At 48.1% G+C, this 22,184-nt stretch overlaps 3 protein-coding genes across 8 annotated transcripts; all 3 read left to right on the forward strand.

The window, feature by feature from the left end:
• Positions 9,468-13,947, forward strand: LOC8065378. 6 transcript variants are annotated; one of them, XR_002450572.1, is made up of 11 exons: positions 9,468-9,662; positions 9,785-10,001; positions 10,105-10,230; positions 10,310-10,465; positions 10,700-10,829; positions 10,948-10,989; positions 11,450-11,746; positions 11,869-11,920; positions 12,065-12,142; positions 13,008-13,457; positions 13,614-13,947. XR_002450572.1 is itself a non-coding variant. In XM_021454918.1 (11 exons), the coding sequence occupies exons 1-10, from the start codon at positions 9,586-9,588 to the stop codon at positions 13,102-13,104; spliced, it is 1,272 nt and encodes a 423-aa protein (XP_021310593.1). In that variant the 5' UTR covers positions 9,468-9,585; the 3' UTR covers positions 13,105-13,151; positions 13,554-13,947. The 6 variants fall into 6 exon arrangements, 5 of the variants coding, with proteins under 5 accessions (XP_021310593.1, XP_002460147.2, XP_021310592.1 ...); XM_021454918.1 differs by having other exon boundaries at positions 13,008-13,151; positions 13,554-13,947; XM_002460102.2 differs by having other exon boundaries at positions 13,008-13,151; positions 13,611-13,947.
• LOC8065379 lies at positions 14,951-15,510 on the forward strand. The gene has a single exon (XM_002460103.2). The coding sequence runs from the start codon at positions 15,126-15,128 to the stop codon at positions 15,456-15,458; it is 333 nt and encodes a 110-aa protein (XP_002460148.2). The 5' UTR covers positions 14,951-15,125; the 3' UTR covers positions 15,459-15,510.
• Positions 18,647-21,943, forward strand: LOC8065380 (ASC1-like protein 1). Its single transcript, XM_021453155.1, has 7 exons — positions 18,647-19,216; positions 20,332-20,558; positions 20,644-20,799; positions 20,903-21,088; positions 21,237-21,421; positions 21,513-21,552; positions 21,634-21,943. Exons 1-6 carry the CDS (start codon positions 19,061-19,063, stop codon positions 21,542-21,544), a joined length of 942 nt encoding a protein of 313 aa, XP_021308830.1. The 5' UTR covers positions 18,647-19,060; the 3' UTR covers positions 21,545-21,552; positions 21,634-21,943.

Consider the following 22,184-nt stretch of genomic DNA (forward strand, 5'->3'; position numbering starts at 1 on the left):
GGTAGTGGCCTCAACATTCTTTACGCCGAGACCTTGGCCCTCATGGGGATCAGCAAGTCTCGGCTGAGGAATGATGCATCACCATTCCACGGAGTGGTATCGGGACATCGCGCCCATCCTCTCGGGCAGATCGACCTGCCCGTCTGCTTCGGGACCCCGACAACTTCAGACGGGAGGTCCTCACCTTCGACGTGGTCGGGTTCCCACGGACCTACCACATAATCCTGGGGCGACCATGCTACGCCAAGTTCATGGCCATCCCCAACTACACTTTCCTCAAGCTCAAGATGCCAGGTCCAAACGGCATCATCACCGTCAGCACGACAAGCCAGCACGCCTACCAGTGCGACGTAGAGTGCATTGAGCAGGCAGAGGCACTAGCTGAGTCGTTGTCCATCATCACCAGCCTCAGTGATGGCGACCAGGACATCCCCAACCCCAAGCGTCACGCCGGGAGCTTCGAGCCGGCGGAGGAAACCAAGCTCATCTTCCTCAACGCCGAGGCCTCAGAAGGCAAAGCGTTGAGGATCAGCTCGAGCCTCGACCCCAAATAGGAAGTAGTGCTCGTCGACTTTCTCCGCGCAAACGCCGATGTGTTTGCGTGGAGTCCCTCATACATGCCAGGCATACCGAGGGAAGTCGCCGAGCACTCCTTGGACATCCGAGCCGGCTCCAAGCCCGTGAAGCAGCGCTTGCGCCGATTTGATGAGGAGAAGCGTCAGGCCATCGGGGAGGAAATCCACAAGTTGCTGGCGGCCAGATTCATCAAGGAGGTATTCCATCCCGAGTGGTTAGCTAACCCTGTACTAGTCAAAAAGAAAAATGGGAAGTGGAGGATGTGTGTAGACTATACTAGTTTAAATAAAGCATGTCCTAAGAATCCTTTTCCATTACCTCATATCGACCAGATAGTTGACTCTACTGCGGGGTGTGAGACTTTGACTTTCCTTGATGCTTATTCTGGGTACCACCAAATCAAGATGAAAGAGTCCGACCAGCTCGCGACTTCTTTCATCACTCCTTTCGGAATGTTTTGTTATGTAACCATGCCTTTCGGCCTTAAGAACATAGGGGCTACATACTAGCAGTGTATGCTCTAGGTCTTCGGTGACCTCATAGGTAGAACGATAGAGGCTTACGTAGATGACATTGTAGTCAAATCCAGGAAGGCAAGCGGCCTTGTGGCCAACCTGGATGAGACATTCTGATGCCTTAGGGCTAAAGGAATCAGACTGAACCCCAAAAAATGTGTTTTTAGGGTCCCCCGAGGCATGCTCCTCGGGTTCATAGTGTCTGAGTGAGGGATCGAGGCCAACCCCAAAAAGGTCTCGGCCGTCGCGAACATGGGCCCTATCCATAACCTAAAGGGAGTACAGAGAGTCATGGGATGCCTAGCTTCCCTCAGTCGTTTCATCTCCCGTCTCAGGGAAAAAGGACTACCTCTGTATAAGTTACTTAGAAAATTCGAGCATTTTTCCTGGACCCCCGAGGCCCATGAAGCCCTTGACAAGCTCAAGGCCTTGCTCACCAACCCTCCCATCTTGGTACCCCCCGCCGAGGGGGAACCTTTGCTCCTCTACGTCGCAGCCATCGATCAGGTGGCCAGCGCAGCTATCATGGTCGAAAGAAAGGAAGAAGGGCACACCCTACCAGTCCAGAGACCGATGTACTTCGTTAGCGAGGTACTGTCCGATACAAAGACCCGATACCCCCAAATCCAAAAACTACTCTACGCGGTAGTCTTAGCCCGACGCAAGCTCCACCATTACTTTGAATCCCATCCGGTCTCGGTAGTATCATCTTTCCCTCTGGGAGAGGTCCTTCAAAACCGAGAAGCTAATGGCAAAATTGCTAAATGGGCTATAGAGCTCATGGGTGATGGGATCACCTATGAGCCTCGGAAAGCTATAAAATCCCAAGTTTTAGCGGATTTCATAGCTGAGTGGACGGGAACCCAACTCCCTCCACCACAGATCCAGTCCGAGTGCTGGACCTTGTACTTCGATGGGTCCTTGATGAAAACGGGGGCCAGCGCGGGCCTCGTCTTCATCTCACCCCTCGGGGTAAGGATGCGATACGCAATCCGGCTCCACTTCCCCGCCTCAAACAATGCGGCGGAATATGAGGCCCTTGTTAATGGTCTCCACATCGCGATCGAGCTTGGGATCAAGCGACTTGACGTCCGAGGCGACTCCAGGCTCATTATCGACCAAGTCATGAAAGAGTCCAGTTGCCACAATCCTAGAATGGACGCGTACTACAAGGCAGTCCGGTGCCTGGAGGAAAAATTCAACAGCCTTGAGCTTAACCACGTGTTAAGAAAATACAATGAGGCCGTCGATGCGCTCGCCAAAATGGCATCCAAACGGGCCACGGTCCCTCCGGATGTCTTCGTCAGCGACCTCTACAAGCCTTCCGTCGACTACAAAGACGACGGGGGGTCGGACCCACCCCCAGTCGACTCAGGTCTCGATCCCGAGGCCTCCACGGCTCATGAGCTGGAGGCCATGGACATTGAGCCTGAGCCTCCCGCGCCCGATGACTTGCCAGATTGGCGCTACCCACTGCTGCAACGCCTCATTGACGGCACCTTGCCCTCAGACCAAGCTGAGGCACAACGTGTAGCTCGTCGCGCCAAGCCTTTCCTACTTCTCGGCAGAGAGATGTACAAGCGCAGCCCCTCGGGCGTTCTTATGCGCTGCATCACCCGTCAGGAAGGAGTCAAGCTTCTTGAGGACATACACTCGGGGGCTTGTGGCCACCATGTTGCGCCTCGCACGCTAGTAGGAAACGCCTTCCGACAAGGCTTCTACTGGCCTACCGCTGTGGCCGATGCCACACAGATCGTGCGGACCTGTGAAGGATGCCAGTTCTATGCTCGGCAGATTCACCTCCCCGCTCAGGCTCTGTAAACGGTCCCCATCACTTGTCTCTTTGTTGTTTGGGACCTGGACCTCGTCGGGCCTCTACAAAAGGCGCCTGGGGGCATCACCCACTTGCTTGTCACGATCGACAAATTCTCCAAGTGGATTGAGGTCCGACCCATCACAAGGATCAAGGCCGAACAAGCAGTGTTGTTTTTCATAGATATCATCCACCGATTTGGAGTGCCCAACTCCATAATCACTGACAACAGCACACAGTTCACCGGACAAAAATTCCTGGAGTTCTGTGATAGGCACCACATACGTGTGGACTGGGCAGCAGTGGCTCACCCAAAGACCAATGGTCAGGTAGAACATGCCAATGGCATGATCCTCCAAGGTCTGAAGCCTAGGATCTTCAACCGGTTGGACAAGTTCGGAAAAAGGTGGCTCAAGGAGTTATCGGCCGTGATCTGGAGCCATAGGCTTCACCCCGTTCTTTATGGTTTATGGGTCTGAGGCTATCCTCCCCACAGACCTAGAGTACGGATCGCCAAGGGTACAAGCCTACGATGAAAACAGCTGCAAGACAATCCAAGAAGACACGCCGGACCAGCTGGATGAAGCTAGAGATGTAGCTCTCCTACATTCCGCCAAGTACCAGCAGGCCCTCCGACGTTACCACGCTCGACGAGTCCGAGGCCGAGCCTTTCAAGTCGGCGACTTGGTGTTGAGGCTCTGGCAAAGCAACAAGGGTCATCACAAGTTCACGCCTCCCTAGGAAGAACCCTTCGCCATCGCCGTAGTCCTCCGACCCGGCACATACAAGCTCGCCAACGAAGCAGGAGAGGTCTTCAAAAACGCCTGGAACATAGAACAGCTACGTCGCTTCTACCCTTAGAATTTTGTAAAAATATCCACCTATTCATTACCATGGAAAAATAATGAATATTCAAATCATATGATTGTTTCTTTTTAGAGAGTAAACCTCGACTCTGCCTTGCAGAATCCGAGCCTCCCTCGGGAGCTACACGGGGGGAACCCCCTATGGCAACTCCGAAATTTCTTTCGCCCCGACCCAAGGTCTTTCTTTCATTTCCTAAAAGAATTTAAAAAGACATAGATTCATCACCTAAATCTTAAGAAGGCGTGAGCCCGAGGAAAGATCCGCGCCTACGGGCTAGGACGACCTCTACTCACCCCCTAAGATCGGGAGTCGAATCCGTCCGGACTTCTAAATTACTAAGGAAAAGAAAGAGACCTAGGCTCGAGACGCCCTGACCAACGCAGAGCCTAAGAGGCTCGCCCGACCCCGTGCTGCCGAGGTCGGGTTGACACAGAGAAAAAGATAACAAAAAACACACAAAGGAAACCTTAAAAAGGAACATTCATATCAAACATATACATACGACATTAGGTTTCATAATAAATAAGGCCCATCGGCCTTTGATGTTCATAAACAGAAAACATCCAATTACAAGGGCCTCACTGCCCCGACTCTCCAGGTCCTTGCGCGCTGAGGGGGGGGAAGCTCCACTACGGCGTCGAAGAAGGAGGCCAGAACGTCTCCCGGGGCGTCCGCGGTGTCACCAAGCTTCTGCAGCTCCTCCTGGGCCTCCGCCTCGTCGTCAGGGAGGACGTAGCCCTCACTAACCGCCGGCAAATCGATGCCAACGTAGTAAGAGCTCACCACTGCCAGGGCTTTCTTCACCCCAGCGTGGAGTGCCTCCCTCAGCCTCTCCCCGGTCCGGGAGTAGAAAGCCTCGACGTGGCTCCGCAGAGACGACCCCGATGCACTCGCTGCCACCCTGAGCCCCTCACATGCCGAGGCGACCACGGCCTTCAGCACCAAGCGGTCAGCCACCTCGGCATCAAGGGACTTCTTTAGGGCGTCGGTGGTAGAGGCTGCCTCAGCCACCTTCTTCTCCAGCTCTGTCGAAAAAACAGAACGAAAAGACGAAAGTCAGGAAAATAAACCCAAATGTTAAAAAAGCAAAGGTAAAGACCCGATTCTTACCTTATGCCCGCTTCCGATTCTCCGCCGAGCTCCGATGCCAGAGGACCACCTCGCCCTGAGCCGCAGAAAGATTGGCCTGGGTTTGGTTAAGGACAAGGTCTTTCTCGACGAGCAAAGCTTTCAACCGAGCGACCTCGCCCTTGTACCTCTCGGCAGCAGCGCTCCGCTCTTAGGACTCTAGGGTAAGGTCGCTGACCCATTTCTTCAAGGGAGCAACCTTTTCCCGGGCTTCCCGAGCCTCTGTCACAAGATCCGAGCACTTGTGCCGAAGCTCGGTAGAAACCTCGCACTCCTTCGCGAGCTCCCCCTCGGCAGCCTCCCGCGCAGCCTTCTCGTTGTCGCAGGCCGCCCAGGCGTCTCGCTCCCCGCGGACGAATGTCGATTTCTCCAAGGATGCGGCTTGGAGCGCCTGCAAAATTAGGTGTTATGCGAGGAATCAATCCAAAGACATAAACAAACAACACTTCACCGAAAGGGACAGAGACCTTACCTGGGCAAACTTAAACATGTCCCGACTCATGAGCTCGAACGCCCGGTTGATTGCCTCGACGCTGGCGCGCCCGCACTCCTCAAGGCCCCGCCATAGGTAGGCCTCCGACGGGTCGTCCAGCACGAACCTGGCCCTCCCCTCCTCCCTTTTTTGCTGGCCAAACCCAGGCCATGCTCCCTCCTCCCTCTCTTGCGGGGGCCTCGGGTCGGGCCGGGCCCTTCCCATGGGGCCCTTCGGAAGGCACCACGCTAGGCGCCACCTCGATCTGTCCCTCCTCGGTCTGCTCGGGCTGACCCTGACCCTCCTGGCTGGCGTCCCCCAAAGGGGGAATAGCCCCAAGGGCTAGGACTGTCCCCTCCGGTTCTTGGGGCCTCGACGTCTCCGCCTCCCTCGTCGGGGGATCCGGTGTCTTCCACCTCGCCTCCTACCCCCCTTCCTCATGCGAGAGCTCGCCCTCTTCGCGGCTCAAGGGGGGCGGCGACCTGGGCCTCACTGACCCAAGGGTCGATTGTGCCCCCCTCTTCACGGCCTTCAGGGGAGCAAGTCCCACTGAAGCCACTTTGTGCTTCTGGCTGATGGGGAATGACGCAAATAAGAAGAAAGAGAAAAACAAAAAAAATTAAAAGAGAGATCAAAAACCAGTACATACCTCGCTCAGGGGGCAGCACTCTTCTGGGAGCTTGGAGCTCCCTGGCCGCCTCCCGGGGCACTTAGGCTTGTCTGGTGAGTCCCCGTCTCCCCTGCAGTCGGCACGGGGGCTCTGACGATGGTCTCGGCCCGTGGCGCCTCTGTCGAGCCCTCCATCTCCGCCCCTGCTGCTGGGCGGGGCTCAATCGGCCCCTCCGGCGCCACCGGCTGCGGGGGCATCTCAGATCCACCGTTCGGCGCCCACCCCCACTTCGCGGGGCACTCAACCACCATTTTCCTGGTATACTCCGGGAGCAGCCCACCATCATTCCGGAGGTAGAACCACTCGTTCTGCCACCCCCGGTTCGACGAGGGCATGTTACTCCGGATGTATAGGTGGGAGCTCGATTGGCGGAGCTGCAGCGTGCAACCTCCGACCCGTAGGGGTCTCTTCTCCCCTCCCTCGTTGCGGGAAGACATCTCCGCCTTGAAGAGGTGAAGCTAGAGGTTCCAGTGGGGAGGGACCCCCAGGAACCCCTCGCACACCGTGGCGAAGACGGCCGCCTGCATCACGGAGTTGGGGTTGAGGTTGTGTAGCTCCACCCCGTAGTAATGAAGAATGGCCCGGATGAGCCGGCCGGCGGGTGCTTCGAACCCCCACTCTAGGAAAGACAGGAAGCAAACCACATAGCCCGGAGGCGGGTTTGGCTCCCTGTCGCTCACCGGGGGAACAATCCACTCTGGCGCGCCCTCATCCGTAATAGGGCGGAGAAGTCTACCCTTCACACGCGCCTCCAGCGCCGCCCTGTTCGTGTTGTAGGGATACCATGCGTCGTCACCGGCCATGGCTGAGGGCGAAAGAGGATGCTTGTGGGATGGTGTCAAGAAGGCGGCGGCAGAGGAATTAGGAGGCAACGGCGTTTTGAGAGCAAGGGCAGGTAAAAAGGGTAAAGGACCCCCGCGGCTGCTTTTATAAAAGGGGCACGCCGCGGCCACGCCTCCCACGTAGAAGATCAACGGGGAAAAGAGCAATCGTCGCCCTTTCGCTGATCAGGTGAAAAAATCGAAGCGCCTAGTTCTCCCGATTCTCACGCCCACTGCGCCCATGCGCGCATTAATTTCGCAGGCAAGGCGTCACATCCGTCTCAGGCACAACAGCACGACCGTTCTGACTCCCCATGCGAGTCGCCTCAAAAGGGGCACCCTGAAAAGTTACGTCAGGGCGGTTCCTTCCAGGGCAAGCGGCACCCGACCCCCTGCTACACCCGAGCCAAGCAGTAGGGCGGTTTCTTTCAGGATAAGCTCTGTCTCGCCCAACCCCGATACTGCAACCAATCTGAAATCTCTCAAGGTAGAAAATCCCTCGGCCATCGCCACCTACGTTCCAGAGGTTGCGAGACTGACTCGGCAAATGGGTTCGAACAGTTGCCTCAGGATGACCGAGCAAGGGATGACTGAGGATGAGCACAATAGAGGCCATGGTCTGAGCCCCCCAAGGGATCGGCGCATCTTTGCCAAGTCGTATCCGAGACCCATGCGGGTGTCACGCGAGTGGGATCCCATCGAGGGAGGCATCGAGCCCTCGGAACCTATCGAACGGTTCCGACATCCACCATGACTGCCCTTGGGTATTTTGAGATGCGCCCATAGGGCCACCAGCCGACCCCTATCGAATGGGCCTCGGGCATCCACTTGGATTTACCCGCCTGCAGCTCTCGGAGAACGTCGATACTCGCCCATCGAGGGTAGTGCGGCGTCACCCACCCCTCCTCCGAGCGAAAGGATGAATGAGGGACGTAATGACAAGAAGGAAAAGAACCTGATCGACCCTTGTGGGGAAAAGGGCTCGGGGCTTCCCCGCATAAAGGGAACAGACACTGCGTATAAAGAACGCGTAACCTATCCTTTGGATACTCCCGACTGCAACATTCAGGGGTAAAAGCCTTTGAAGGAATAACACCATTCCTCCAAAAGGCTCGGGGGCTACACCCGGCGCGCTCGCGCGCACCCCCCGAAGGAAATAAGAAGCTCCAGATCAACAAAAATTGTCCCTTAAAAAAGAACCTCTGGAAGGGTGTCTTCACCCCTCCAGAGGCTCGGGGGCTACTGTTGGGTACCATGAAAAGGGATACCCAAATCAGAGAAATAAAAATCACAAAAAATAGATAAGGCAAATCACCCGAGACCACTAGAGCTCGGGCGCGGGTTCCGTCTCGCCCGACCCCTTGGCCTCAGGCGCAAGCTCTAGCTCGCCCGACCCCTTGGCCTTGGGCGCGGGTTCCGTCTCGCCCGACCCCTCTGGGGCTCGGGCGTAAAACACCACCTCGCCCGAGCCCCCATCTCGAAGCTAGGCTTCCAACGCACAACGGTCGTACTCTCGACATGACACACGCTGTGATCCCCATACTGCGGCAGGGCATGGCAGCAACTGTTCCAACCACCCCGGCCACTGTGTAGCCTTACCTTTTCTACTGTACAGCCTTACCTCTTTCACTGTGAAGTACCGCCTCACAGTAAAAGAGGTATAGAGAAGATTAACCAGCGTCACTGTGGTTGTCTTCTCTTACTGTTACAGGACAAGCTGCAGTATCACCGATCCGACCCCCACGATCTCAACAGGGCTCGGCAACCCTCCACAGGAGCAACCATGTCGTCAACCATGCTCAAGGACGAGGTGGACAAGCTTCCACAGGGTCGGGACTGTGACTTTACCATTCACAAAGAGTAGATTACCAGTCAACACATGTAAAACCCTGTGACCCCTTGAGACTATAAAAGGGGAGCCAGGGCACACACCCAAGAGACGGCTCACAACATGAGAACTCAAAGCAAGTTCACGCACACACCAGAGTAGCGAGTAGCGCTCTGTCCACCACACAAAGTCGAGACCTGGGACTTAGCCCTCTCTCGCAACCTGCTTGTATACCCCTACTACGAGCACTTTTCAGGTGCAAGGCAATACAGACCCCCAATCTCACACTCGACGTAGGGCACCCTTAGCCCGAACTAGTATAAATTCTCTGTGTTCCACTTGCATCACCATTCGGGTTAGGAAGACACGCAGACTCATCACTCGTTAGTGTCTAGACGACGAGTCTAGACGCCGACAACATGAACACGGATGAATATTTTTAAGAGAATGTACCTGACAATTAGTTATCAAGAGTCAAGTTGGCCAATAACGAGAAATAATTAATCACAAATGTAGACATTAATGCTAAGTTAGAGACTTGAATCCAGTCAATAGATTTCAACGCAAAAAAAAATGGTAAAACTAAACTACACAGAAATACAAGTAGTTTTAATAGCACAAATCTAGGTCGAAATTTTGTGTGTATATACTTTCGTAGAAAATAGTCACCACCAACTAAACTGCTCGTTGCTCGCTCAGCCAGGCTTGAAAAGCACACCTAGGCCCGTCCACGCAGCCCAACCCATTTTAGAGTTCGAACTGCTCCGCTGAGAGCCCAAAGCGGTAAAGCCCCAAACACATACAGTAGCTCCGCTCGGTTCGTCTCGTCTCGTCTCCTTCCGCAGCTCCTTCTCGCTGACGTCACGCCGTTCGCCTCCGACGCCGCCGACAACCCATGGAGCCCACGGAGCCGTCGCGTGGCACCAAGCGCCCTCTCACCGCCACCGCAGGCGACGACGACGACGACGGCCGGTAAGACTGCCCGACCTCTCTCTCCCTTCCTTTCCCCACTCGTCGACTTCTCCTGGTTAGGGTTTTGGTCTCACGCCCCAGCAGGGCTCATGTTGATTTTGTGTCGCTCGCCGCGCTCGCAGGGAGCGCAAGCCGCGGTTCCCTAAGGGGAAGAAGGCCAAGTACCGCGACGCCGGTGCGGAGGGAGGCCCCTCCGGCAACGCCGTGGACCTCGACAGCATGCTGAACCCGGAGCTTGCGGCGGAGCGGCGGGCACGGCAGCGCCACGGCCAGCTCAAGGAGGGCGACGACGCCAAGGGAGGTGCCGCTGACGTCAAGGGCTTCGAAGTCCGCTACAACGTATGCTCTGCTTCTCAGCTTGCAACCTTTTTCCTGTTTATTAATGTTGACAGCAAATGAATGCTAGGTACAAATTGTTGAGCTGAATTTTGATTCTCAACAGGATGGTGTTAACTTTGTTGATGATGGTATCCGGATAGAGCCGTTTAACTTGGAGCGAGAAAGGGAAGAAGGGTATTTTGATGAGAATGGGAACTTTGTGGAGTATGCAAGAGGCAATGAGATTAAGGTAATGAATGTTTTTTGTTTAGCACTGTCAACACTATATAAGTTACCATTGGTGACGCAAAACACGTTTTTTCTTGTAGGATGCCTGGTTGGATAGCGTGGAAGTTGACCCAACGTATGCTGCAAAGGTTCAGAAGAAAGGCAAAGAGAAAGTAGAGGAGTTTGAGGACCTCTCTTCTGATGACATTGGGAGGCTAAAAAGGCAGATAGCTAACTTGCTTGAACCAGGAGAAACGGTGTGTTTTTGTTGCATCATTTGCATATTATTATGCAGCCCTTTCTTGTCCTTTACCGTTCAACAATTTATAGCATTTAGTTTGTGTGTCAACTTTACTGACTTACTATTATTGTGTTTGGGCTTAGCTAGTGAATGATGCTTAATTTACTCAATGGATTCCCATATATCCAAATATCTAAACTTACAACATTCAGATCTTTGAATCTTAAATATTTTCTTCGACAACTGCCAGATAATGCAAGCTTTGAAAAGGTTGAAGGGTACATCCAAGGATAAACGTGGAAAGATGGCTGAGGGGACTAAACGTATATTTGATGAATTGACTGAAGCTGCCATGAAGCTAATGGAGAACGGCGACTATAGTATGCTTTTCATTCTTGTTAAAATTCTTATGTCACTATTTGATATTTCTTTTTGTACTTACATTTGTCATTTCAGTGTCAATGTGACTTATTCCTTGCTGTGCATGTTTTGGTGTAGATGTTTACTCAGATGATCGTGAGACCTTTGACCGTGAGGCAGGTTAGTTGTTTTCTTTCTTACTAACATATGGAAAATTTCATTTCATGACCACCTAATTTCACTTTAATGGTACTGGTTTCATCAGAGTGAACTGATTGCACAGAAAGGATCACTGTATTTTGTTTCCTTGACATCACTTGAGTAAAAAAATGCAAAATACATAGGTTTTACATTATCAAGGTTATCTCTACTTTTTCCCCGATGGAAACAGAGTCACTCTGTTGCTGTTGTGAATGCATGAGGTTCACTACCATCGCTTGATTGCATGTTTAATGTTGTCATGTATCCCTGAAGTTAGCACCACTATGGCACTATGCATAACTTGATCTATGTTTATCCTGAGACATCAACTAACCTACCTAGGCATGCACATTACATTACTTCCCAGCTTAGTCATTTCCTTAAAATTGTCATTTCAAGAAATTTGCCTGACTTTTACCCTTCTCTTTTGCCTTTGCAGCTGGGTATGAACGTTTGGCACGTGCTCGACTTGGTTTGCCAGAAGTTGATGGTGTCTCTGAAGACCCAAAGTATAACCAGACACCATTGTCAGTACTGGAAATTGACCAACCATCATCTGTACTGGAAATGGAACTTGGTCCCTCAACTGCCAATATATCTACAGCCACTGCTGCAATCAACGATGATGACAGTAACCTGGACATGTTTGGTGATGATGACAACGATGATGCCAATCGCAGTTCTGATGCCAATACTGTAGGTTCAGGTTTGAATCCTGGAACCTCAGATGTGAAGAGTAAGTTCACATCTCTGGCTCTTTTTTCCTTTTTTGTGGAAACCTGTTGCACATTTCCCCATATTTCTGGCAACTGCTGTGTTTTCTTTATTCACAAATATTCTTTTTCCTTCTTCCTGCAGAAGCCGATAATGGAAGCGTGGACTCAGACTATGTCTATGATCCATCTTCAGGGTAGGCTATAGTTGTTTCTATGCTGCTTTCCTAGATTTTTATGAGTTTTTTTTTTTTGAAAAAAAGAACAGCCACACTGACTGTTCTAATGTCTGTATAGATTGCATGTGTTGACTGTGTGTTTCAATACCTTTTTTCATGCAGTTACTACTATAGCAGCAGCACAGGCTATTACTATGACCCTAACTCTGGATATTATGGTTATGCATCTACGGGAACCTGGTAAAAATTTTCCCCAATTCATCCTTGATTTACATTTAATAGTTATTTCTTTTTCAGTGTCAATCATCTCTTTAGAATTTAGAATGCAACATCATTTTGGCTGCATGATTTCATTTTTCTTTAGTTTACTTAGCTGTGAATTACACAACATGAACCGTCTAGGGGACTATGTGCTGTTTACTAACTATTTTATAAAGAAGCTAAAATGTGTCATTGCCAGTAATGTGCAGGGAAGAAATATGTTCTTTAGTGCTCTCAGGTTGGTTATTTAATTTTGATTTGCAGCAGAACATGATTATAACTTTGAGAGCCAAGATGATAGTAGGCTGTAGCTGTCCAACATTCATTAGCAGAACTTATTGTTGATTGCCTTATAAATTCTTAGGATTTGTATCCCAGTATCCCCTTTCACTGGCAAACCCTTTCGGACTAGCCAGTGACCACTGACCACTGCTTGTTGAAGCATTTTAACACAAGGGTCCCTGTTAAACCTTCCTTGATGTTTCTTTTCAACTATTCCAACAATAAATTTTAGCAGGCATTGGGTTAGATGACCAAGTTAGTAGATTGAGCGATGTTATGTATTCTCTGGAGTCTGGACATCACTTGCAATAGCATTAATCCCTTGTAGCCGATTGAGGCTGCAGGTGTGTGGGTTTTGCACTGAGCCTGTTTGCTTGTCTCAAAAGCCATGGAGTACTGTTTGCTGATTTGTTGTGAGAGAAAAACACTGCTGAATGTATGCTTTGTTCCGCATGCACAATAACTGAATCCTTGTATTAGCTCTTTGCTGTTGCTTTTTTGTTAGAAAAGTTGTTGAATCTATAGGCTTTGGTTTCTGTGCTTATGTCTACAATGTGTGCAGGTATTCATACGATGAGCAAACTGGAACATACAAAGAAATTCAGGATGAACAAACCAGCACGGCCAAAGAAGAGCTGGGAGATGCCATCAAGGAGTAACCAAGTTGCTACTACTCTTCTTGTTCTTGATTGCCAATGGAACTGAGGTAGTTCAGACTGCCCAGTGTTCTTTAAAGCGAGTTGTAGCTTCAGTTTTTCATTCAGTAGATGGCGCTTTGGGCCGACTCACTAACAGTTGGCTTGGTAAATGTTATGTGGAGAAGGAGAGTGAGAGGAAACCAGTCAGATCATACTGTAGGGTGTAAACTAAAGGAAGTGATCGACTGCAACTGTACAATTGCAATTTTTTTTTGCTCGCTGCGGAGGCGTGTTTACTAACTATTCCCGTTGTTTCTGTAGAAATATGTCACACGAAAAAGATACATTACGTCATTACTACATCAATCATTTTGGTATCCTTTTGTTTGTCTTACTTTTTCTGCCAGTCAATAGTGTTTTTTTTCTTATAATAAATCAGCGAACAGTATTTTTCAACTTTGACTTTTCAGATCAGTGAATAGGCTCGAGAACATTACTATGTTTGGTCTGATTATGTCTAAACTCAGCAGCGTGTGGATTGGTAAACTGAATCGGGCAGCTCGTGATCGATGGAGTAGTCAAAGGCCGGGGAGGCAGTCAGGTTCGGAGGTTGGAGACGCATCATCATCATGGTCATTCAATCTGGAAAATCTAATACAGTACTCTTTCCGAAAAGGTTGGAACAAAAAAAGGTATCTCTTTCAGAAACCTCTTTAGATGGACAACGCCTTCTGGGAACACGGTTAGGGCTTGTTTCGACGCGAAAAATTTTTCATGTAAAATTAAATGATGCCTGTAAATTTCATGAAATGTTTTTGTGAAATTTCTGTGTACTAAATAAGCCTATGAATATTTTTTACGCTATACATTGGCATCTGTTTTTATGTTAAAACTTTTTTTTAAAGGGATCCAGCCTGTATTCAGGAGCTCAATACCACACACAACAACACGAGCCAGCTGCCGTAATCGTAGATTACTTGGATGACTGCCTCTAGCGTAGTGCATATATACAAGTTGTAGTTGTGTAGCATCCTCCGGATCAACGGTCAAACTCAGGTTGTGTTCACACGTACGTGACCAGTCAGCGAATCCGATGGAGGGCGTCCCGTCCGGCCGGATCCTGTTCATGCGTGCATTGAAACCCAAAAGCTATGCATGTTGTACAGCAACTCGTACGTGTGCACACGCGGCGTATTATACGATTACGAACGTCATGTTTTGCACACGCGCATACTATACGATTACGAACGTCACAGCTTGACATAGATGAAAACAGAACCTATACACGATCGATCAGGTTCTGTCGTATGTACACGTGTAGGAGCACACACCGTACAGGATCGACCCGACCGAGCGGCTCATCACACGTACGGTCACGGGACGACGTGGACGTGACGACTGTGCGCTACTCCACCACCGTGACTGACGACGTACGCACGTACGAATAAACCTGCATGACGCTACTCCACCACCGTGACTGACGTACGCACGTACGAATAAACCTGCATGACTATAGTCACGTGTCAGTCAGAGGTCACATGAACCACACGACCTGCCACTGCCAGACGGAAACGGAGAGGCGACCCCGTACTCGTACGTGTACTCCGATCCGGCCCCGATTTGGAAACGAAAGTTCCCGGTCCACCACGCGTACGTACTACGCCAGAAGAAGCCTCCTTCCCGTCCGTGAGTCGTGACGACTGGCAACCTGCAGACTCCGAGTCTACCGCGCGCGCGGCTCAGCTCGTCACCAACGTACGATTAGGACTAGAAAACTAAATCCGATTAATCTCGTATTATCGTGCCACCGTCAAGTCAAATCGCGCTTCAGATTTGACAGCCCAATCCATCACTATAAATACACAAATCAGGCATGTTGTTGTACGTACTCTACTACCATTGCTATTATTAATTACTACACGACACCACACCGTACGCTCAGAACATATACCAACGTGATACGTGCGAATACGACGACGATATCACGTCGACGAGAAGCAGCATCAGCAGCAACGGCGACGGCGACGGCGACGAAAGAGGGCATGGGAAGGCCGTCCATTGAGGCGCTGGCAATGGCGGACGCCGACTGGGCGCAGCACTGCGCCGCCTTCGACGACGACGACGCAGGCGCGCCGCCGGAGCACCTGCGCGTCTTCGAGACGTTCATCGACGCGGTGGTGCCGGTGGACGTGGTGCTGGCGTTCGGGCGCGAGCAGAGCGCGCGCGCCCGGCGCGGGGAGCGGCACCGGAGCCACCAGGAGGACGTCAAGGAGAAGCTCAAGCTCTGGGCCAAGGCCGTGGCGGCCAAGGCGAGACAAGACAGCATCAAACACAACAGCAGCAACAAGAGTGCATGCGTACACGGCGGTGTCTAGCTAGGGCATATGCATGCATGCTAGCTTATTTCTCAACACACACCTACTGACCATTATTTGTTTTATATTCTTACATACACAAGCTAAGTGACGGTATATGTATAGTTGTTTTGTTCGCGATTTGTAATGGACGACAGACAGACAACAATGAGAATTCATTAACTTCAGCTCTTTTTATTGTTTGGACAATCGATCTTTTGAATAAATGAGAATGGTGGTAATTGGCTAACTGCTCAAAATATGGAGTCGTTGCGTATCTGTTAGTATTACTACTCATCTATACCCGCCGGCCGGATGTCCTCTTCGTCGACGTCTTCACGTTGTTGTGACGTCTGGCCCTTGACGTCGTCACAAATAAAAAGATGTGCCAACTCCGTCACGCTCTAACCTAAAAGAAGGTAAGCTTAAGATTCAACTCACCCGAGAGATGAAGAAGAAGGGTGATGATCTTATGGACTTAAATCACCTTCCCGATCTTGTCTTTGGTCATCTCCTTATTCTTCCTTCTTTTTTTTTTGACAAGATCCTTATTCTTCCTTCTTGAACGACTCTCTCTTGCAAGGGAGGTTGACCTTCTCCTAGCTCAATCCCTAGCAAGGGCTGGTTCGGGTCAGCCTTGGGAATCTCCTTGGGCTTCCTTGATGTCTCCTTCTCCTCTCCTCCTTCCTACCTTGCTTGAGAGATGATGCTCTATGGGGTGGTGAAGGCAAGAACTACAGAGAGAGAGGGGGAGATGGAATGAGAGTGAGAGAGATGGTTGTTTAGGTGGCCTTTAGGGTCATGGGAAATGCCAAATGTGACTTACATGTGGGGCCAATAGAGACTAGAGAGCTCAATGACTCGAAATCCATGCATGGTAGTTGTTTCATTCACGGACTGTCTGCCGTGCAATGACAAAATATTTGCTAGTGCTTAGTGTGCAAACCACTCTGACAAATTGTTTGCTAGGATTAGGCCGGCTGTCCGCCAAATGATATAGAGCTCACAACAAGTTTTTGTTGAGCTAAGTCCCAAAGTATTAATTGTAATGTGGAAGCTAAACCCGAATGCAAATTTGAGTCATGACAAACACTTCCCCTCCAATGCCACCATGTTCTGACTACGGCATGTTACACTAGAATAAATGCCCCGCAACCCTCGTTGTCCTTAGAACAATTGAAAGAGCAGAGATGTTCAGTTGAATAACCAATCGATCAAAAATGTATCTGTTCATCATCCCACAATCGGGGTGTATGCCGCAATGTGAAGCTCCTCCTACGCAACAACTACGGAAATCCGCATCGCCAAGACGTTAGAATCCACCAAATGGTAGTCTACCGCCTTCAGGGATTCCATGCAGTGCACGCCGCCACCATATATACACCCACTACGGTGTGATTGAAACCTCTAATACCACCTGTCACACTTGTTGCCGGTGATGAGATCGATTCACCAAGGTGAGCAAGAACATATATGGAATTCAGCGATTAGATCTAGGTAACGATTAGGAAGGATTCTTGTGAATAGAAAATGTCTTATCGTTATAGCACACAAAGTCCTAGCAATATATGAAGTATGCCTTACAATAACCGGTTCTATGAACCCCACATGAGACACACACACACATGATACCCTCTTGTGTGTCTCACCCTTCTCACATGTTCGGCAGAGTCAGCGTAGCCACCAAACATCTATTCTGTGATTGATCAGTACATCGCTTATATATGTGTAGATGGTGTGCCAGCTAGAGGCAACAAGTAGCATCACAAACCATCTTGAGACTTGTCAACCATCAGCTTGATACAAGAGGGGACATGACTATAGTTAATGACACCGGTTTGGACTTGTAGTGAGACTTAGGGCCTTGTTTTTACAAAATGGACACTGTATAGCATTTTCATTTGTTTTTGACAAATATTATCCAACCATGGACTAACTATCCTCAAAAAATTCGTCTCGCAAATTACAGATAAACTGTGCAATGAGTTATTTCTTTTATCTATATTTGTTGCTTCATGCATGTGTCGGAAGATTCGATGTAATGGGAAATCTAAAAAATTTTGCAATCTTTTTTGGGAAGTAGGCCTTGTTTAGTTTCCATAAAATTTTGCAAAACTTTTCACATTCCCCGTCGCATCAAATCTTGCGACACATGCATGGAACATTAAATATAGATAAAAAATAACTAATTATACAGTTTGTCTGTAATTTGCGAGACGAATCTTTTGAGTCTATTTAGTCTATGATTGGACAATATTTGTCAGATACAAACGAAAGTGCTATAGTGTCTATTTTCCAAAATATTTTGGAACTAAACAACTTGCGTCGGTCTAATCCACGTGAATGACCATGTAACGGTAATAAGCAATAGAATCCGTTAACAACACTCTAGATGATAGAACATGGATCACTTCAATACCATCACAAATAAGCACACAGGTACTATGATTTCGATACAATAGTATGGAATAGATCGAATCTGGGAGAAGGCAGCAAGCAGGGGAATCGAAGTGGATCAGAGGTACGTACACCACATGAAGAACTACATATAGAAGAAAGGGAGGTAAGCTGAGGAAGGAAGACACACGGCGAGGACGAGCCGACCATGAAGGAGAAGGGCTGTTTAAAGTTTCTGAATAATTTGATGCCTCCCCATGTTGCTTCTAGTGACCTTTATGTTAGCCAGGTGAATGGACCAAATGCTACGGCCCACGGCCCATGTCGCAGGTATCTGACAGAATCGCTAAACCATGTTGGACCGATGAGTTTACGTGGCTATTGAAGTTCTAAATTTTTTTAAGATTAATCACATCAAATCTTTTGACGTATGCACGAAGTATTAAATATAAATAATAATAATTAATTATATAATTTGTTTGTAATTTGCGAGATGAATATTTTAAACCTAGTTAATCAATGATTGAATAATAATTATCAATTACAAACAAAATGCTACAGTAGTCAAATAAAAAAACTTTCGTGAACTAAACAAGATCTGAATCGCTTGCCATAAGCAATAGAACCGCCGCTGAATATGTAACTATAATTGAATCGCTTGCCATAAGCAATAGAACCGCCGCTGAATATGTAACTATAATTAAATAATATTGTCACCTCTCAAACAAGGAAAAATACTTGTCATGTTTTGCTTCAAGCTGTTCTAGACCTATATAAGTCAAATGCATACAAGTTAGCTTGCTACGACACAAGTGTAATGCTACAATAATATCAATGGACTCCCAGATCTTATCTCGCACAGTGACAGTCCCATACCATACCCCATCAGATCCTCCTCTCCCATTTGTTGTGTTGTTTTGTTTGCCGCCCCCACAGAAAAAGGCGCCAGTTCATCCGCTTCCGTTCCTAGTTCTCACCACCCAGAAGTCGACCTCCTTGTTGGCTTGTTCCCTTCCTCCAATCCCAAATCTCACCTCCTTCCAGTTCCAGCTACCGCTGCTCGCGTTGACTTGGCTCATCAGTGGCTTCTTGGATCGGCTCAGGGACACACACCAGCGGATCGTGTCGGCGCCGAATCTTGCGCCCATTTGGCGCTATTGTTGCCCTGGAGCAGTGGTTTGGATCCAAGAAAGCGGTCGGCCTTCTTGGTTGGATCTCCTCCCGCAATGGCGGCGCTCCTGGAGCTGTTCCTGGGCTCCTCGTCCGCGCCTGTGGACTGGGAGGCAGAGGCCTACCCGGCGTACGGGGACTTCGCCGTGCTCCCCTTACTCGTCGCCTTCTTCCCAGCCGTCCGGTTCCTCCTCGACCGACTCATCTTCGAGGTAATCAGCTGTTTTCTTGCATTTTAGAGGTTCTTGGATCCGAAATGCCCGTGCTAGGTTGCGTCATTCACTGTATCGGATTGTGGATTGTGCGGATGTGCGGCATTCATTTGGATTAACTTGGTTTGGTACGGGCGCTTCTGGAACTGTTCATGGATCAGTCAGATTGAACCAGATCATAAAAGAATTTGCTTTTGCATTCATTTCTGCAATTGTGCAAGTGACATGCCACCGTTATACCCTTTTTTTAGGAAGGTTATACCATATTATTGGTGGATCAGTTAAGTAATAGAAACAGAAAAGTACTGCATGGTCTACCTTTTGTTATTAGATTTGTGCTGCAGTGGGTTTGGGAAATGTATGCTCACAATGTGTTAGATTTTGTTTTCCTGTAGTATTGACTTCCTTTGGTGCACCGACTTCGTCTTCCTTTAGATATGTTCCACCTGCCTTTGATTGTCAGGAGTCCCGTTTTTAGATGCCATTTGCATCTTCTTTTGCATAAGTTGACACATTTAAGCATTTTTCTGCTGTAAAGTGTGTTATCCTTTGGACGTAGAATATAGACATCACGTGTTGTGCTTTTATGGAAACTTCCTGCTTGCTGGTTATTACTGACCAAATGTGGGGTGAGTAAAAAATCTGGCTTCCAACTGGCTGTAGATCTTATTGTAGAACAAGGATGAAACTTGTTAAGAGGATATTTATCATCTTTAAAAAAAAAGATAGCTGGGAAATCGTTAGGAGGGGAGGATGAAGGAGGAATAACTGAGTAACTTGCAGATTGAACCATGACTTCTTTTGCATGCCTCGAACATTTTTTTTTGAGGGGATATGTTTTGATTTTACATCCTCTATTGCACAATCAATGTTCTTGTGGTATATTAATAAGAAGCCAAAATGAATTAATTTTGCACTGAGTACCTGCCTTGTTAGTTGTTACTTGTTAGCTATGTGTCACATTTATTATGATATCAGATTACAACTATAAAATCTGACAAAATTATTTCAAATTAGCTAAATACAATCATGGCTATAATAGTTGTGCAATATCTGTGCTATACCCGTATTTCCTTGCATCAAAATCTTATAGTACTTTCTCATAATATTTGCAGGTTTTAGCACGAAAACTTATATTTGGAAAGGGACATGACAAGCTTGCTGAAACAGATGATAGCAGAAAGAAAATCAATAAATTTAAGGAATCAGCATGGAAGTTTGTTTATTTTCTTTCTGGAGAACTGCTTTCACTATCTGTAACATACAATGAGCCATGGTTTAAGAACACCAGATACTTTTGGATAGGCCCTGGTGACCAGATCTGGCCTGATCAAATGATAAAGTAAGAAAGCAGGTCTTCTCTTCCTCTTTCAAATTTTGTTTACCCCAAGAAGATCCAACTTCAACGTTGATTTTCCTTCTTCCAGACTGAAGCTCAAAGCTGTCTACATGTATGCTGCTGGATTTTACACATATTCAATTTTCGCTCTCCTTTTCTGGGAAACAAGACGTTCGGACTTTGGAGTATCAATGTCCCACCATATAGCAACTGTTGTTCTGATTGTTCTTTCCTACATTTTCAGGTATTTTTTTAATAAAATTCCTAGGAGAGGGTGATTGCCATTCTTTTGCAAACTGATACCAGCATCATGACCTAGCTGTATTGTTATTGTGCCTATCAAACAGATTCGCTCGTGTTGGCTCTGTTGTTTTAGCCCTTCATGATGGAAGTGATATATTCCTAGAGATTGGGAAGATGGCCAAGTACAGTAGCTGTGAGTGGCTAGCAGTTGTGGCATTTCTTCTTTTTGTGGCATCGTGGATACTTCTTCGGCTCGTTATATTCCCTTTCTGGATCCTAAGAAGTACAAGGTAAACAGCAATTATATGCTGTCGGTTTTCTGGCATCCAGCTCCTTCCAGCCATTTGTCACTGTACCTTAAAGAAGCGGTACTCCACTAAAATCACTGGCACATTCTGTCATTGATGATTTGATTTATCTTTTGTTTCTTTTGTTCAGCTATGAGGTACTGTTGACCCTGGACAAGGAGAAGCATCGATTTTATGGCCCCATATACTACTATGTTTTCAACTGTCTTCTGTTCTCACTCCTAGTTCTTCACATATATTGGTGGGTACTGATATGGCGGATGCTAGTTAAACAGATTCAATCAAAAGGGCATGTTGGTGATGATGTTCGATCTGGTCAGTGACCATTGTCTCCTTTTCCTTCATGGTGTTAGATGTTTTATGTCAGCAGCATTGTATTTGCTAAAGACGATATACTGTTGCACAGATTCTGAAGGCGAAGATGAGCATGAAGATTAACTTTTTAGGTTCAATGCTTAACTGAAGAACTATGTTGTGTGATACCTACAGCAAGGCACAACTTCTGAAACCCCTTTTTCCTTTTACAGAAGATATGCAGATATTAGATTTCATTCTTTCAGCATCAAAGATGACAACCGTCATTTGGGAGTTGCCACTGAAGCCGCCTGTGCTCTCGGATGCTTGTATGAAAACAGAAGTGCATTGCATTGTTTTCACTCAACCGTCATTTGTAAAAGATACAGAATAATCACTTGTTCATCCATTCTTGTAACTAGACAGTTAATTTGATTTCAAATCATGTAATTTGCTACAGCAGCTTAGTTGATTACTTTTAGTGTATCATTCATTATGATGGAAATGGAAGTCTTGGGAAGAACTTTCCCAACATGAATGTAACATTATGTACTTTTATTTCTGGACGACCCTGTTTTTCTGCCACGATTGTCCAACACAGTCACGCAGGTAAGCTCCTAATTATTCTAAGAGTAAAATGCATGGATAGTCTATTAACTTGTGAGGGTGTGTAGATTTAGCCCATCATCTTTGAAAGTGCATTTTTGGGTCCAAAATCTTGATCAACAGTGCATAAAGAGCCCATGTCTCTTTGTTTTATGTTTATATTTTTAGAAAAGCCATA

The sequence above is a fragment of the Sorghum bicolor genome, chromosome 2 (genome assembly GCF_000003195.3).
Source record: "Sorghum bicolor cultivar BTx623 chromosome 2, Sorghum_bicolor_NCBIv3, whole genome shotgun sequence".
Taxonomy (NCBI): Eukaryota; Viridiplantae; Streptophyta; class Magnoliopsida; order Poales; family Poaceae; genus Sorghum; species Sorghum bicolor.